The sequence below is a fragment of the Tyto alba genome, unplaced genomic scaffold (assembly GCF_018691265.1).
Source record: "Tyto alba isolate M040663 unplaced genomic scaffold, T.alba_DEE_v4.0 Super-Scaffold_20, whole genome shotgun sequence".
In the NCBI taxonomy this organism is placed as follows: Eukaryota; Metazoa; Chordata; class Aves; order Strigiformes; family Tytonidae; genus Tyto; species Tyto alba.
Window position 1 is genome coordinate 8,185,820 of NW_024881283.1, and position 14,515 is coordinate 8,200,334.

Here is a 14,515-nt window from a genome sequence, read left to right on the forward strand (position 1 = left end):
GGACGGACAGTCCGTCTGGTTGGCAGCGATTTCAAACACTGGGAGGGTCTGATCTGGCCCTCAGAAGTGACTTCATAACCTCAAACATTAGCTTATGTAGCAACAAGCGACTCATAAACGATATTCAGGCAGCAGAAAGGTGTCAACAGGATGCTGCTGCTCAAGCTAAATGTTAACGCTTAGAGGAATAAAAATAACATCTATCCCCTGCAGGGAATTTATTTAATCTGAGCTCTTCCCTGCCATTGTAAACCACCGCTATCAGCTTCAGTTCCCCCCACCAGGCTTTGATTTTCTCATGTTTTCCAGCTGTTTCCAGGATGTATCTGCACCGAAACCTCCGCCGGCTCCCCACGTGTTGTAACGCCGAGCTCCGGGGCACCGTGAGCGGTGGGACGAGCTGGCCCCGTGGTTTCGGGGTGGCCCCCCTCACCTGCCGGCCGCCCGGCCCAGCAGCCCTGCCCAGCGCCGCTCCAGGCTCTCCAGCTGGCCAACGATCTTCTCCCGGTCCACCGGCTCGGCCGACTGGGCGATCCTCCCTCCTTCCGCTTGGATCATCTCCACGGTGGCTTTGCGATCGTCCAGGAGCCGCTGGAGCAGCTTTAGCATCAGCAGTGAAACAAAGGAGGGTAAAAGTTACCAGATTGGAGCAGCAGAACCTCAGAGATAGCAGATCTCTAATTGCGGCTGAAAACCACCGTAAGGACGGGGCTGAGACCCAAGCCAGCCCAGTGGGACAGCCTCTGCCATCAAAACCAGTTCAAAAAACAAAAAAATAATGTAATAATATGCTTTAAACTTTTGGTCAGCCGTGAAGTAGTCAGGCAGTTAGACTAGATGATCATTGTAGGTCCCTTCCAACTGAAATGTTCTGTTCTATTCTAAGAGATTGAAAGCACTTCTGTGCCAGAGAAGTTTTCAGAGGCTTCCCCATCACCCCCCGCCCCCCCAAACTTATCAAGATCCGGTTTTTAACTTTCACTTTAAGTAAATTTCCTCTTCAAAGCCTCAATACGTCGGACCAAGCCTCAGTGAGAAGTCATTTCTAAAACATTTTACCCTGACTACACTTGAACTTTCATCCGCCTGCTCACGAGGGCAGGCGCCGACCCAGGCTCTTATCTCTGCAAACACCGGCACGCCTCGAGTCGGTTCTTACAGCTCGTACGTTCGTTTTGACCAAATAACCAAACCAGTACCTACAACGCCAGCTTGCTCCTGACACGGCAGAATTACCAGCACGAACAAAACCTAGGGCTGGAAAAACACGGCTGACCAGCAAAACCAGCAGCAAACTTCAAGAGGCAGCGGGACAATAAAGTAGTGCTGGTGATTTAGATGATGGAGATAGTGAGCGTGGGCAAACGAGCTGCCTGTTCATTAGATTAGAATGTGGGGAACAAGTAGAAGAGCCTCCAAGAAAGAAGCAGGCTTGTGGACGTCCCAGCTACGCCTTAGATGTTACAGATGGACCCCCGAAATATTGCCTGGTTGTCCAGAGCTTTCCCTCCCATCGAGCCCATCGCCGCCCTGTGCTTGCTCACCTTCTGCTCTTGGATCTGGGCTTTCACCACCTTGTACTCCGCAGAGGGAGGTTTCTGGTTGGAGATGAGCTCCTCGGTGTCCGCCAGCCAGCTCAGCAACGGCTCCAGGGCGTCCTGAAACTTCCCGCAGTGCAACAGGGCCTCCTGCAGCTGAGCGACCCTTTGAGCCACCTGCACCCCAAACACAACCCCACTGCACGGTCAGGCGGGGTGATGCATCGACGCCGGCGCCTCAGCTCCCTGCTGATGATCCCCTTCTTCCACCAGACCCCAACGGGGCCGAGAGAAACAAGTTACAGCCCCTCCCCGCGCTCTCACCTTCTTGTTGAGGGTGTTCCAGCGGGTGTTGATTTCTTCCATGTCATGCTCCAGCCCTTGGACATCACAGTTTTTCCCGGCACTTTGGATGAGTCCTTGACCAACTCCATTGACTTGCTGTAGTTTTACCTGGAGAGGATCTACTTGCTCCTTCTGGAACAGCTGGGGATGGGAAGGGTGGGAGAGAAAAGGTATTTATAACCCGTAAGATGCTCTTACAGCCCCTCCATCATTCAGTAGATACAACAGGCTTTCTCCTCTAGAGAAGATGCAGTAGCTACTTGCACTGATTTTATTAGAGTTGTGCAAGTTTGTCTAAACTCCTCCCTTGCCTTGACCCAGTAACACAGATGTTGCAGGCGTTCGCTGGTGCAGAGCATGGCTCGGGATCTATATGCATCTGTCTCTGCTTTCAAATGGGTAAATCCCCTTTTTCCGAGCACCGGAGCGAGGTGGAGAGTGCAAATCGGGGAAGAAATGAGAGCATCGGCTCTGGTCAGCCATCAGATTGGGAAACAATGCTCCTGGGGAAAAACTCGAAGCATTTCTCCCACTGATGCCATTGAGAACCGGGAGCTGACATCACATGAGTTTTGTTAACCACAAAATTACAGACACCGAGAAGCTAGCTGTATTTCGAAAGACAAAGGCAATAGGCAATTAATGCGCTTGTCGTTTACCGCACCGCATATTTGGCACGGTCCTGCCTGGGAATCCTCTGGGGAGAAGCTTTTTAAAACAAAAAAGATTTGATAGGGAAGGGGGAGGAGAATGAATGAAGCTCCCCATTGTAAAGACAGGCAGCAGGGAAAATCCTGTTTCCGCGAAGGAGATAAGTGGTCTTTATCAGAGCTGTGGATCTGCTGTAACCACCGGCTGACGCAGCCGCCCGCCCGTGCACGGTCCCTCTCTGGGGGGTGGCTGCACAGCCCGGTCCCGAGGGACGAGGGGGTGCTGCTTCCCCAGGGCAAACAGCACAAGCCCCCCAAAAACGGGAGCAGAGCCCTTCACCGCGTACTCTGGTCCCTTGGACCACGAGCCCGTCCAGAGCGCAGGTCGCCCCGCACCCAGCGCAGGACAGGATCAGAGCCTTTGGCCCCGTCACAATATTTTCTAATTGGGAAGCGGAGGGGATTGCAGCCAGCCGCCTGCTTTCCCAAGCGTGCCTCCTCCTCACGTGCCCGAGAACAAACGGACATTGACGGCGCTGAAAAATTCCCACTCGGATGCAAGATCTCTCCTAGCAGAGCAGCGGCTCACGGATGGCCCAGGTCTCTGCACCCGGCAGTTGCTTTGCCTCTGAAGGAACACAAGGCAGGCAAAAACCCCCAAACACACGCATGAAAAACAACACCCGAACCCCAAACACACACAGAGAAAGTTCCCAGCCTGAGCAAGAGGAGCCGCCTTGACTTTCTTTGCCCCGTTTTCAAACAAAAAGCTATTTCTTCCCCGTCAGAGCTCAGCAACTCGAGGGCAGGGAGGTATCGCTCCAGGGCATGAACCGAAGGGTGTGCTGGCAGACATTGTCCAGAGCTGTTTGCTCAGGGAGAATTATGCCACGGTTATAAGAAATAAATGGTGACATGAAATCACCAATTCCCCGGACGCTCCTCCTGTTACTGTTTATATATGGAGCTGGCTGGTAGAGCCGCCAAACCCACAAAAGGATCAGGCTGATAAGTCTGGCATGCCGGGCTGGGTCCGAGCCCTCTGCAAAAAAAACAAACTCCAGGGCTTCGGAGCAGGCGGGCAGGGAGGGAGCCCTGCAGAAAGCTGGGCCGTCACACCACGGCTACCGGCAACACACGGCGCGGCCCAGCGTTACACAGATCATCACCCTAATGGCCTCGGGAGTGAGGACGTCCAACGCACTCCTTTTTCTTTGCTCATAAAAGATTCCAGTGATTTGGTTCATTAACCTCACTGTGAGTCAGCTTTGAAAGAAATATTTAACATACACCCTTTGCTGGGCAGAGGAAGGCGCAGAGCGAGGTGTCCTGCCCGGGTGGAGCGGCTGGACAGACATCTTGGCGAGCAGAAGGACATCTGCTCCACCAAACCCCCTCCTGGCTCCCAGAAACGCTTCCCAAAGCATCCCCTTGCTTTCTGCTTCCCTCATCTCCCCGGCGGCCGCGCTCCTTAACCCCACCGCTGCCGAACGCAGAGCCCGGCCCCGGGGTGGGGAGAACCGGCAGCGCCCCGGCATCGCCCCGGAGCTGCCGACGGCTTCGGCAGCGTTTGAGCAAGGGGAAGATTTACGGGGTTAACCAATCAGAGATGCTGCACGTAAAATAAGGGTCCCACCAGCAAGGCCACGCCGACACCAAAGCACCGAATTTCAGATGACAGACAGACACCGGCAAGAACCGGACGGCTTTTTCCTCGCTGAGGGGCTCAACAGGTGCCCCAGCTCGTGCTCACAGGGACCCCCCCGTGCGAAAGCACCTCTCCCAACCCCTCCACGCACATTTCTTAAATGGGTGGCACAGCCCAAAGGATGAGTAATTGCTACCGAATCAGGATTTTTGGTGCTGACTAACTTCTGATGTCTCCTTAGTGATATTTCTCCTAATCCAGATGGCAGTAAATCAGCGCTCGGCTGTGGGAACTCTACCACTGAGGTCTCTCCAGGCAAAAGCCGCTAGCACGGCACGGTAAAGCAAATCCCCAAACGCCGGAGAGAATTTGACCCCCTTCCCACGCCCGTTCAGAAACTCAGCACCTCATTGCTCACTTGAAAAGCTACAGAAAGTGGTGACCGCTCAGGATGGGAATTACTTGCACTTAATTTTACAGGATTTTCTCTTCTGATAGATTTTCAGCTTCAAAGATGGGAACCATCCTGCCAGGATCCGGCAAGAAGGTTTTTCTGAAGCCCGTGATCTACATCTGAGTGACCATAACGTGCTTTAACGAGCCAAAAAAGTTCAAGACAATACTTTAGATCACCCAGCAGCGATAGCCTTTTGCCTCCTCTACTTATAAAAATACACAACTCCCCCCCAAAACTTTCTGCCTGCCAAATTCAAGCTGAACTCAGGAGGGAGAAGGCTGTTTTGAAGCCTGAACCCCGCAGATCATGACCGGGAGTTACCAAGTGGGCTCCCATCTCCCACCCACCCTTCAAGTGCAAAATAAAGCCATTTCTGCACCTGAAATCCCGTCTGCGAGCGTCTGAGCAACAAATACCTCGTTGTCTGGAACGAATCCATCTGGTAGAGCAGGAGGCCCTTCTGCGATGAGAGCGGTGCTGGGAGGCCCCTCCGTGCCCGCGGGCACCTCTCCCTCACCGGGTGCCGGGGAAGGGGCACCCCCATGGCTGGGGGGACAGAGGGTGTCCCCCAGGGTGGCCCCGGGGAGGGTTTGTGCAGTGGGTGCCGCGGTGGAGGGTGTGCCCAGCAGTTCGTGCGGATCTGGGGTGGTGGGTTGCTCTGGGGGGGGTGGGAAGGCAGAGGGGGGACCCTCCGTGCCCAGCGGCGTGGAGGCACCGTCCTCCGCCGCGGGTGTTCTTGCAGCGGGGTCGTCCTCCAAAGCCAGCGCTTCGGCGGCTGGGTGCTCCAGGATGGGCGGTGCAACCGTGCTGGCAAAGTCAACCATGCTGGCAAAGTCATCTGTATCCCCCAAGGTCACGACCAGCCCCCCCACTGTTGGCGGTGCAGGGCCACCACCGGAATCCCTGACACCGGAGACGAGCGGGCTGGCCGCTTGTGGTGGCACAGTGGCAACAGGCACATCAGCAAAGGGTGGTGGGGCATCTAAAAGCTCTTCCACCACCAAGGGCACGTCAGTGGTGGTGGCATCTGGAGGGGGATGGTCAATACATGGTTCCTCAGCATCCATGGTAAGGTCCCCAGTGTCCAGCGGTGTTTCTTGAGCTTGATGCTCTGGGACAGCCACATCCCCTGGTGCCGGTGGGTCAGCTGGAGCAGAAAGCCCCGCAGCATCCCACGGGATGGCATCAGGAATAGGCTGCCCCACAGTAGGAGACATGCTGGGAAGCTCTCCTGGGGCAGCCGGGCTGGCAGCACGTGGGAGCCCCTCACCCAGAACCACGGTACAGCACCCTGCCGCTAGCCGGTCCTCCCAGCCGCAGGCAAACAGCAAGTCCAGGTCTCCCGGCTGCAGAACAGCTGCTGGTGTCTCCCCAGGCACGACAGCCACCTCCGCGGGGGACCCTGCGGTGTGGGCAGCCCCTTCCAGAGCCAGGTCCTGGCCCAGGGGAACCGTTTCCCACGGGAGACCCTCAACGGGCGCCGCAGATGTCAGCAGAGCCCCAGAGCCCGGCTCTGATGCAGAGCCGGCGTGGGAAGGCGGCAGAGAACCAGAGCGAGCATCCCCACTTTCTGCCAGATGAGTCTGGTCCTCAGCTCCATCACCCTCTGATCCCAATTCCGTGGCTTCATCCTCAGAAACCAGTGCTGGGACATCCCAGGTGGCGAGCTCTGTCCTTTCAGGCGGAAGGTGATGGGTCCCAAATGGATCCGTCCCCTCACCACCGGCCTCGTTTTGCTGGGGGGGGGACCCCAGCTCCTCCACCGCTGTGTCAGGAGCTGGGGGCTGGCAGGGGGACAGCCCAGCCGGGGACACTCGGCCAGGAGAGGTCTCCTGGGGGAGCTGTGATACCTCACCATCAGGGCCCAGCAAGTCCTGGTTATCTTCACCCCACCCCACCGGAGCAGTGGGGTAACCAGCTCCCTCCAAGCCAGAAGCTCCTGTCTCAGGAGGTGACATCCCACCAGCTACCAGCACCGCCACCACGCAACCGTCCACGAGCTCCGGATCCACCAGTGGGTCAGGTGCATCCTCCTCCCCTGGTGCTGGAGAGCCCTGCTGGAAGGAGCCCGGCCCCACCGCAGCCACGGGGCTGGGTGAGGCCCCTCCGTCCGAGTCTGTCGGGGTGACGGCTGAGGTGTCCCTTTCCGAAAAGGGCTCCGTCGCTGGCTCCAGCATGCTCAGCACCTGCGAGCTGCAGGTGACGTCAAAGTCCTCCAGATCTGACACGACGGCAGAGTCCGAAGCGCTGATGTCCAAAGGGGCCCGACGCTGACACGCTTCGACCACCGCCTCGGCCAGTTTGGCTGAACCTGGGTCCAGCCCCTGCGAGTCCATCGGGGAGAGCAGAACCTCCCCGTGGCCAAGGACAGCCCCATCGCCCTCGTCCTCGTTCAGGCACTGCTCTTCCAGCTCCAGGAACATCTGCACCGAGTCCGTGTCGGACAACTCGGGGACCGCGGGGCTGGCTGAGCGCTCCGAACCCGGAGCCAAGTCCTTGGCCTCACACTGCACCGCCGCGTCCTCGGTACAGCACGCGGTGCCGACGAGGGGGCTGCCGGCACCCCCCGGGGACTCGCAGGACCGGGAGGTCCCTGGGCTGGGGGCAGAGCCATCCGCTGGAACAGTGAATTGTTCCTTTTCTTCAGAAATATCTGCCAAGCAACAGCTCTTCTTCTCCTCTGCCACCAGAACAGCCTTTCCTCTCTCTGACAGCGTCGCCTCCTCCCACTCCTCCATCATCACCCAGCGCTCGTCCTCCTCAAATCTCAGCTCAGACTCCGTTTTCTCCCGGAGATTGGAGGTGATGAGAATATCCAGTCCTGCATCCAGCAGCTCTTCGCTAAGGCACGGAGACAGGTTGACATTCTCCATGGTACAGTCCGACTCGGAGGCCTCCAGGGTCTCCTGGTGCCCATCGCTGAGGCTTCCCTTGATGAAATTCTTCCTGGCTCGTGGCCAGGTGGCACTGGGGAGCCGGTGAGCCCTGGCCAGGTCCCTGACGCGACCGCGGCCATCGCCGGCGTTCAGCAGGGCCTGGCGCTCATCCCGGGGACTGCCGTAGCCATCCGCACCGAACTGCTTGGCCGTCAGAGCCTCCGCCACGCCGGATGACTTGGAGACGTGCTCCAAGGTGAGAGACTCAGACATGGGCTCGCCGTGGTCGGGCTGGCCCGGGCGCTCGGCCAGCACGGCGCTCGACTCTCGCTTATCCCGCAGGGAAGGGTTGGAGGCGCCCGCTTCCGACACCTCGCTCAGCGAAGCCCCCATCCTTTCTGCAAATTCGGTGAAGTTTGGCGGCATGAAGGATTTCCATGACCGCCGGTTGACGTTCTCCTTCCTCTCAGGGTTTGGTCGCCTCCTCGGCGGAGCCGGTGCCGGCTTGGAGACGTCGCTGCTGAGCTTCAGCGCGTCGAAGATGACTCGCTCGTCCAACTTCTTCATTTCTGGCGCCCTGGACTCGAAGACGTTGGCAGCTCCCAGAGTCCCGTTGCTGGATATGGTGCTGCCATCCCCCTTGCCGAGCGTGCTCTTGGAAAGTTGGTTGAGCTTCGATCCCTGATCGATTTGCTCGTTAATTCTCATCGTGTCGTATATCGACCGCTGGGGCACGTAGCAATCCTCTATATAACCATCCTCCTCCTCGCCCTTCCCCAGACAAGTGCGGTTCTGCCGTAAACAGTCTGGCCGGCTCAGTGGTTTGCCCATGCTCTCGTCCTTACGGATGACGAAACCGCGCCGGCAACCTTTTGCCCGCCACGGCAGGACGCATCACACGGCCAGCAGGTCCCAAACCCGCCGTGGCAGACTCTAATCCCAAAGCAGCAACGCTACGGGGACAGGAGGGTGCGTCGGCAGCACCGCGCCGGCTCAGCAGCCCGACCGGCGGTCCTGAGCAGCAAAACCACCCATCTCATCCCTCCTGACCCCCCGAAAAAACCCCCCATCCATCAGCAAAAACCATCCGAACCCGACAGCTTCGATAAAATATTCCCAAGCGCTGTTGGCGATGGAAACCGCGGAAGAGTTTGAAGCTCTTAAATTCTCCCGTCCGTCCTTCTTTAATAACAAAGGCACTGCTTGTCCCGGCCGCTCACGTATCGCAGCCGGCGCGGCGAGCGGCTCCTCGCATTTTCTGCCCAGCTTTAAGTCCCGTGGAAGTCCAGCTGGTCTGAATTAGCCTCTCCCCCCGACTCTCGTGTTTTCATTTGAACTGAGCTTGTCAGCGGATATTCGTACAAGTTTAAACACAGGAAGTTCTTCATTCAGGGCAAACTCGGAGGTTTCCTGTCTCAAAAACATGATGGCATTGTTGTTCCCGTCACCCCGCCGTGACGTGCGGGGCCACCGAAACCCCCAAAATCCAACCGGCTGCCGCACGGCGGTCGGGGCGCGCGGCGGAGTCCTGCGGCGGCTGAGGAAGGCTGCTGGGTCTTGGCTTTTTTTTTTTCTCTTTCTCCCCAGGAAAAAAAAAAAAATGGCTATAAAACGCATCCAAAAATGGCAAGGGGACGGAGCGGCACGAAAATCCCCCAAGTTGCCGGGAGCCGGCGGGAGGGACGGAGAGCAGCCGCGGCTGGAGACTGCTGCTGCTGCTGCTGCTTCCTCCTCCTCCTCCTCCTCCTCCTCCTCCCGGCCCCCCTCGCACTAACTTTCCCGGCGGCCGGTGGCAGGCTCCGCGCCCCCGGGCTGCCCGGCCATGGCGGGGCGGGGGGGTGAAGGGGTGGGGGGTGGGGGGGGTGGGGGTGCGGCGGGGACCCACGGGGACCCACACGGACACACCGGGGCCGCCCTCCCCTTCCCCGCCGCTCTCGGCCCCTTTTGTGCGCGGCTCAGCGGCCGGGCCGGGGGCGGGGGGCTCCGCTTCGCCCCCGCGGGCAGCCCCCGGCCGGCGCGGCGGGATGCATGGCGCGCCCGGGTCGCTGCCTTCCTCCTCCTCCTCTTCCTCCTCCTCCTCTTTCTCTTTCTCCTCCTCCTCCTCCGCCGCCCAGCTTCTCCTTCCCGCCGGCGGAACAAAAGGCCGAGCCGCGCACAGGCCGCCGCACGCCCCGGCCCCGCCGCTCGCCGCCAGCACCGGGCTCCCGCGGCGCTGCCAGCCCCGGCGGAGGGCGGGGGGAGGCGGGGGCGGGCGGGGGGCGGCCCCGCGGGGCGGAGCGAGGCCGGCTCCTTCCCCCCCGCCCTTCCACCAGCCCCCGGGAAGGCGGAGGGGGGGGGGGGGGGGGGGGGGAACCGAAGCCCAACCGGGGCGGGGTGTGAAAGGGGGGGTAGGGGGGGGTGTCTCCGAAGCCGGTGGCGGCCCCGGGACTGGCCCCTTCCCCGCCCCGCCGGGGCTGGCCCCTCCTCCGGGGGGGTGGGGGGGTGTGTGGGGGGGTGTTGGGGGGGGAAGGCGGCAGCCCCCGACAAAGAGCAGCAACGCCCTGGCTCGGCGGCGGCTCCGGCTCCCCCCGCGCCCCGGCCCCGCCGAGCCGCGCTCCCCCGGCCCTTTGTCCGCGCCCGGCCCCCCCGTTTCCAACCCCCCCCCCCCCCCTCCCCGCTAACGCCGTTTTAAGGCGCTTCTCAGCCGAGACCCACGCGGGGAGGGAGCCTCCCCCCACCACCCCCCCTCCCCAGGTCCCTCTTTCCCCTCACACCCACCCCTGCACAAAGAACCGAGTTATTAAATCACAAAAAAAAAAAAAAAAAAACAAAAAATAAAACAAAAACCGCCAACACCCAAAACACCGTTTTTCCCTTCAACAAAGCCGGCGCTACCAACCCTTCTGCCAAAAACCCACCCGCAACTTGCCACCGTGTGGCTCGCCGGCTCCTCTGCCTAAAAACTAATTTTTACAGCCCCAGTGCTGGGGCAGCATCACGCTCCCCCCCCCCACTATCCTGAGCCCCATCACCCTCTTCCCCACCCCGACCCTTGGGGTTAAGAGATGGGGAACGTTCAAAGCGGCTGCTGTAGGGCTGGGAGAGGGAGGCAGCCCGGGCGCGTGAATCACCGCTGCGAAGTGATGCTGAGGGAAGTCACAGACTTGGGAAGAGAGAAAACAGGAGGGTTTGAAGCAGCCTCCACGCATCTCCAGGCAACAACCCACCCCACCAGCCACCCGGCCTGCTACTTCGGGGATGAATTATAGCGTCGGGATAAAAATACGAGAGCCTGGGTAGGTGCTTAATACATAAAAGTGCGCACCGTGCAGCCCAGCAGTGCCAATGCCGGGAGGCTGTGGCCTCAGTTTGCACTGTGCCGTGCCACAGCTTCACCAAAAGCCTTCCCACCCAGCCGTGGCTGTGTTATAGCTGAGAGGTTGAAGCCAAGGGAGATAAAAAGCCTGATTTTTTTTTGGCGGCGCTGCAGGTGCCTGCTGTCTCCGAAAACACTGGGGCTTGGCCAAGGTCGTGGCACGGCTGCGGTGGGAGCCCGGCTTCCCCGTCCCCAAGCCCTTTGGACCCTTCGTCCCCCGGCACCAACTGCACACACAGCAGCTCCAGCACCGTCTTCCCCAAGGGACTTTCTCCTTTCGGAGAGATGGGAATGGATGTTGTGTGGAAGGGGAGGGTTTGGGGCTACGGAGGAGAAACGCCCGTTAAACGGCCCGAAGCCCTCCGCGGGACCGGTTGCACACCGGGAGATCTTTGGGAACTCCTTTTCTTATTTCTGTCATTAAATAGGACCATGGAAAACAGCGGGGAGGGAGTGGGGACCCCAGAGGGGTGTACGAGCAGCCCCCCCCCTGCAGCCCTGCACGGCGTGAGGGGGAGCCCAAGCAGCCCCTGGGAGCCCCTTTGCCCATCCATGACTGTCCCCTCCACGTCCCCCCCCAGCCCTCCTGGACAGACAGACGGAGAGTCAGGGCTTGGCCCCCGCAGCCTCCTCCGGCCCTGGCTGCCAACACTGCAGGAGCGTCCCAAAGCCCAGATTTTTATACTTGGCGGGGGACACGCCAGCTCTTGGGCCCTGTTATTAATCCAACGCAGCTGAAACAACAAGGGCAGGGGGGCTGCGCCGTGCCAGCGCTCCGGCAAAGCCGCCCCCGGCTACCCCGCTACCACCTTGGCCGGGAGCTGGCGGAGCAGGAGCAGGACCGTTACCGCTCCGGGGGCCCCTCCGCGAGGAATCCCAGGCATCCGGGCTGGGGCGCGGAGGCTTTTTGTTCCACTGCGAAGAAGAAGGAGCGATCTCGACGTGGAGCTGCCGTTTCACAGCCAGAAATTCTTTTCCCATTTCCTCACCGAGTCACGTGCCAGGAGCAAGCCAAGTCTTCCTCCAACACATCCCCCCATCTCTAAAACCATTAGGGAAATATTCGGCAAGTACTAAAGCCAATTAAAAACCTTGCTGTGCCTGGCTTGAAGACCCCAGCCGGAGCTCTCGCAGGTTCCCCAAGTCATGGCTTTAAGCCACCAAGTGCCACCCCAGCGATGGGGACGGAAGCCGCAGGGTGCTGGGAATTGCAACTTCAGGGCTTCGCTCGAGCTTTGTGGCGGTGCGAGGGAAGAATGGGGCAGGGTGTGAAGGTCCTGTCTGAATTTTTGTTCTTTCAGGTGTCTCCGAGCGACGCCGGCATGCGGAGCCCTGCCAGCAGCAAGTGCCAGGACTGAAATAAAGGGCTGAGAGAGCTTCAGAGCCGCAGTCCCGAGCTCAGGAGAGTGCATCTGCTCACTTCACAGCTCACCAGACCTGCGGCATGGTGGCGGTGGGCAGAACGGACCACCAGGACCCCTCATCCGGCTTTTGTTCAGTCACCAAACCTCCTCTCGCTTTCCCCGTGATCAGCACCTTTTGGCCAAGCCCGAGTAGGGGTTCACGGCTGCAAACGATGCGTTCGGGCGCTGGGATGCCCGTGCTCCGGCAGCCAGCCCGCCGTGGGGAGAGGATCAAACAGCTCTACCGAGGGTTGTCACCCAGCCCAGACCCACTCGTGCCCCAGAGACACCCCAGGCCACCCAGCAGCCACGTCCTGCAGATAAAGACCCTCAGCTAAAACCCACCCGGAGGTTTTCCCAGACTTGTTTCAAGTAGGAGCATCCTCATTTGTCTCCTGGACACGTAGGTCTCAAGCTTTCCTCATATGGCCACCGGCCCCGGAGCGCGGGGACGCGTGCCTTCCCCGTCACGGGGTGATGTCACCCTGTTTATGCCTGCATTACATCCTGCCTGCCGCTGCCGCCACTGTTTACATGGGAAAGCAGTATTTGGAAACCAATATATTTTTAGCTTTCTTTTAATGCATCTCAGCAGCTGGAAATAAGGGACCTGTGTTATGTGACGAGCAAGAGAGCCCAAAGACAGCTCAAGATCTCTGATGGATATGTCGCTAATGAGCCCAGGGTACAACCAAGGGCCTTCTTCATCCTCAAAGCTCCTTTAATCTTCACCTTGGTGCCCAGGGCAGCCCGGCCTGGCCGAGGGTGGATGCAGGAGAGCTCCTGCCCTTTGCACCATGAGCTTTGTCCCTACAGGTCCTGCTGCCCACGTCCCCCATGTCTGACTCTGTGCAGCTCACCGTGTCCCCCCGCCACCCGACTCCGTGAGGGTCACCAAGCCGGTGGTGGCAGGAGGGACCGCTGGGTTGGGACATGGTGCCATGTCCCAGCAAGGCAGAGGGGATAAACCCCGCGGTGCCTCCAGCCTGATCGAGGGACTCGAGGCGGGTTTCAGCCTCCCTCAGACGCCGCAGTAAAAGCACAAAGCCAAATCACGCGCACCCAAAATCCGCCTCAGAAACTGCTTTTTCGGTTTTGCTGGGGTTTTTACCAGAGGATTCATGCTTTTTAAAGCTTTCGCTGCATTTGTCAGAAGGTCAGAGGGATTTCTTTATCTCCCCTTCAGCGCTGTTGCTCTCCTCCTCAACTTGCTCCTTTTGCCAAATCTTTGCGACTGCCGATTCGGCGCTGCGTGGGCAAGCCCCGCGCTCTCAGCCTCTTCCAGGCAAGAGCACCCGGGCTAATCCCATCCCACCGTGCCGGGCTGGGTGCTCCCTTATCCTTTTGGCTTACAGCTGACTTCAAACCGATTTCATGTCAGGCCTCTGCCACCAGGCAATGCCTCTCTTCAAAGGCTAGGGCTGTTGGGGATGCAGGGAGCCAGCGCGCCTTTCAAGCAGCAATTTTCAACCTGTAGCCTGTTCATTCACCACCCACCCTCCTCCACAGGGCTGGGGGAAGAAACCTCAGTTGGCTCCACGGGGATCTGCACCTCCACTGGAAAAGTTTTAGAAGGAGGCTAAAACCCAAACAACTCCTGGAGAAATCTTCTCAGTCTGGATGTACAGATGCAGCGAGCGCTGCATTTTTAAATTCATTTTATTCTGCTGAAGGTGCTGGAGCTGCACCGTAGCGCTTTCCCTGCAAGGCAGTTAATATAGATGTTGGTATAAATAATTCTCCTGAATGAAGCCTGGAGCCCACGTGTTACAGCAGCACTCAGGCACAGCCCCACACTGTGGCATTCAACGCCCGATCGCTGCAGAGCCTGGGGCTCCCCGGGGACCCCATCTGTGTGCACAAAGCACCCCGAACCAGCCCGGCAGCAATCTGAACCAGGACTGCAAGCGAAGGGTAAAGCCACGTGCCAGGGTCCTCGCAGCTGGGAGCTCGGCTGGGCACAGGAGGTACAACCTGCTGAAATGCCCGTTTTGTCCTCAAATGCCCAGTTTTCCCGTAAATTCCCCACGGTGGCTGCCAGGCTTTGCTCCGGTGCTGCACGAGAGTGAATGAAGCACCCTGGGCTCTCCGGCCACCTCGCTCTGTGCTGCCAGTGACCCAGCACCCACGAGCAGGGTGCTGCCACCCCACTGCCCACCCCGGGGAAATGGAAAACTGCAGAAGCTGCTCCTCACCCAGCGCCAGAGTAATCGGGGACAGCAGGGAGAGGAGAGGGATGGGGT

General features: G+C 59.4%; 1 protein-coding gene across 30 annotated transcripts in view; it reads right to left on the reverse strand.

The window, feature by feature from the left end:
* Window positions 1-14,515, reverse strand: part of MACF1 (microtubule actin crosslinking factor 1) — a 146,759-nt gene that overhangs the window by 32,172 nt on the left and 100,072 nt on the right. For all 30 annotated transcript variants that reach the window (XM_042793755.1, XM_042793757.1, XM_042793753.1 and 27 more), the window contains 3 exons: window positions 1,863-2,024; window positions 1,545-1,715; window positions 434-600 (listed from right to left, as the gene is read on the reverse strand). In XM_042793755.1, coding sequence (XP_042649689.1) covers window positions 434-600; window positions 1,545-1,715; window positions 1,863-2,024 — 500 coding nt within the window. The remainder of the gene's footprint in view (window positions 1-433; window positions 601-1,544; window positions 1,716-1,862; window positions 2,025-14,515) is intronic.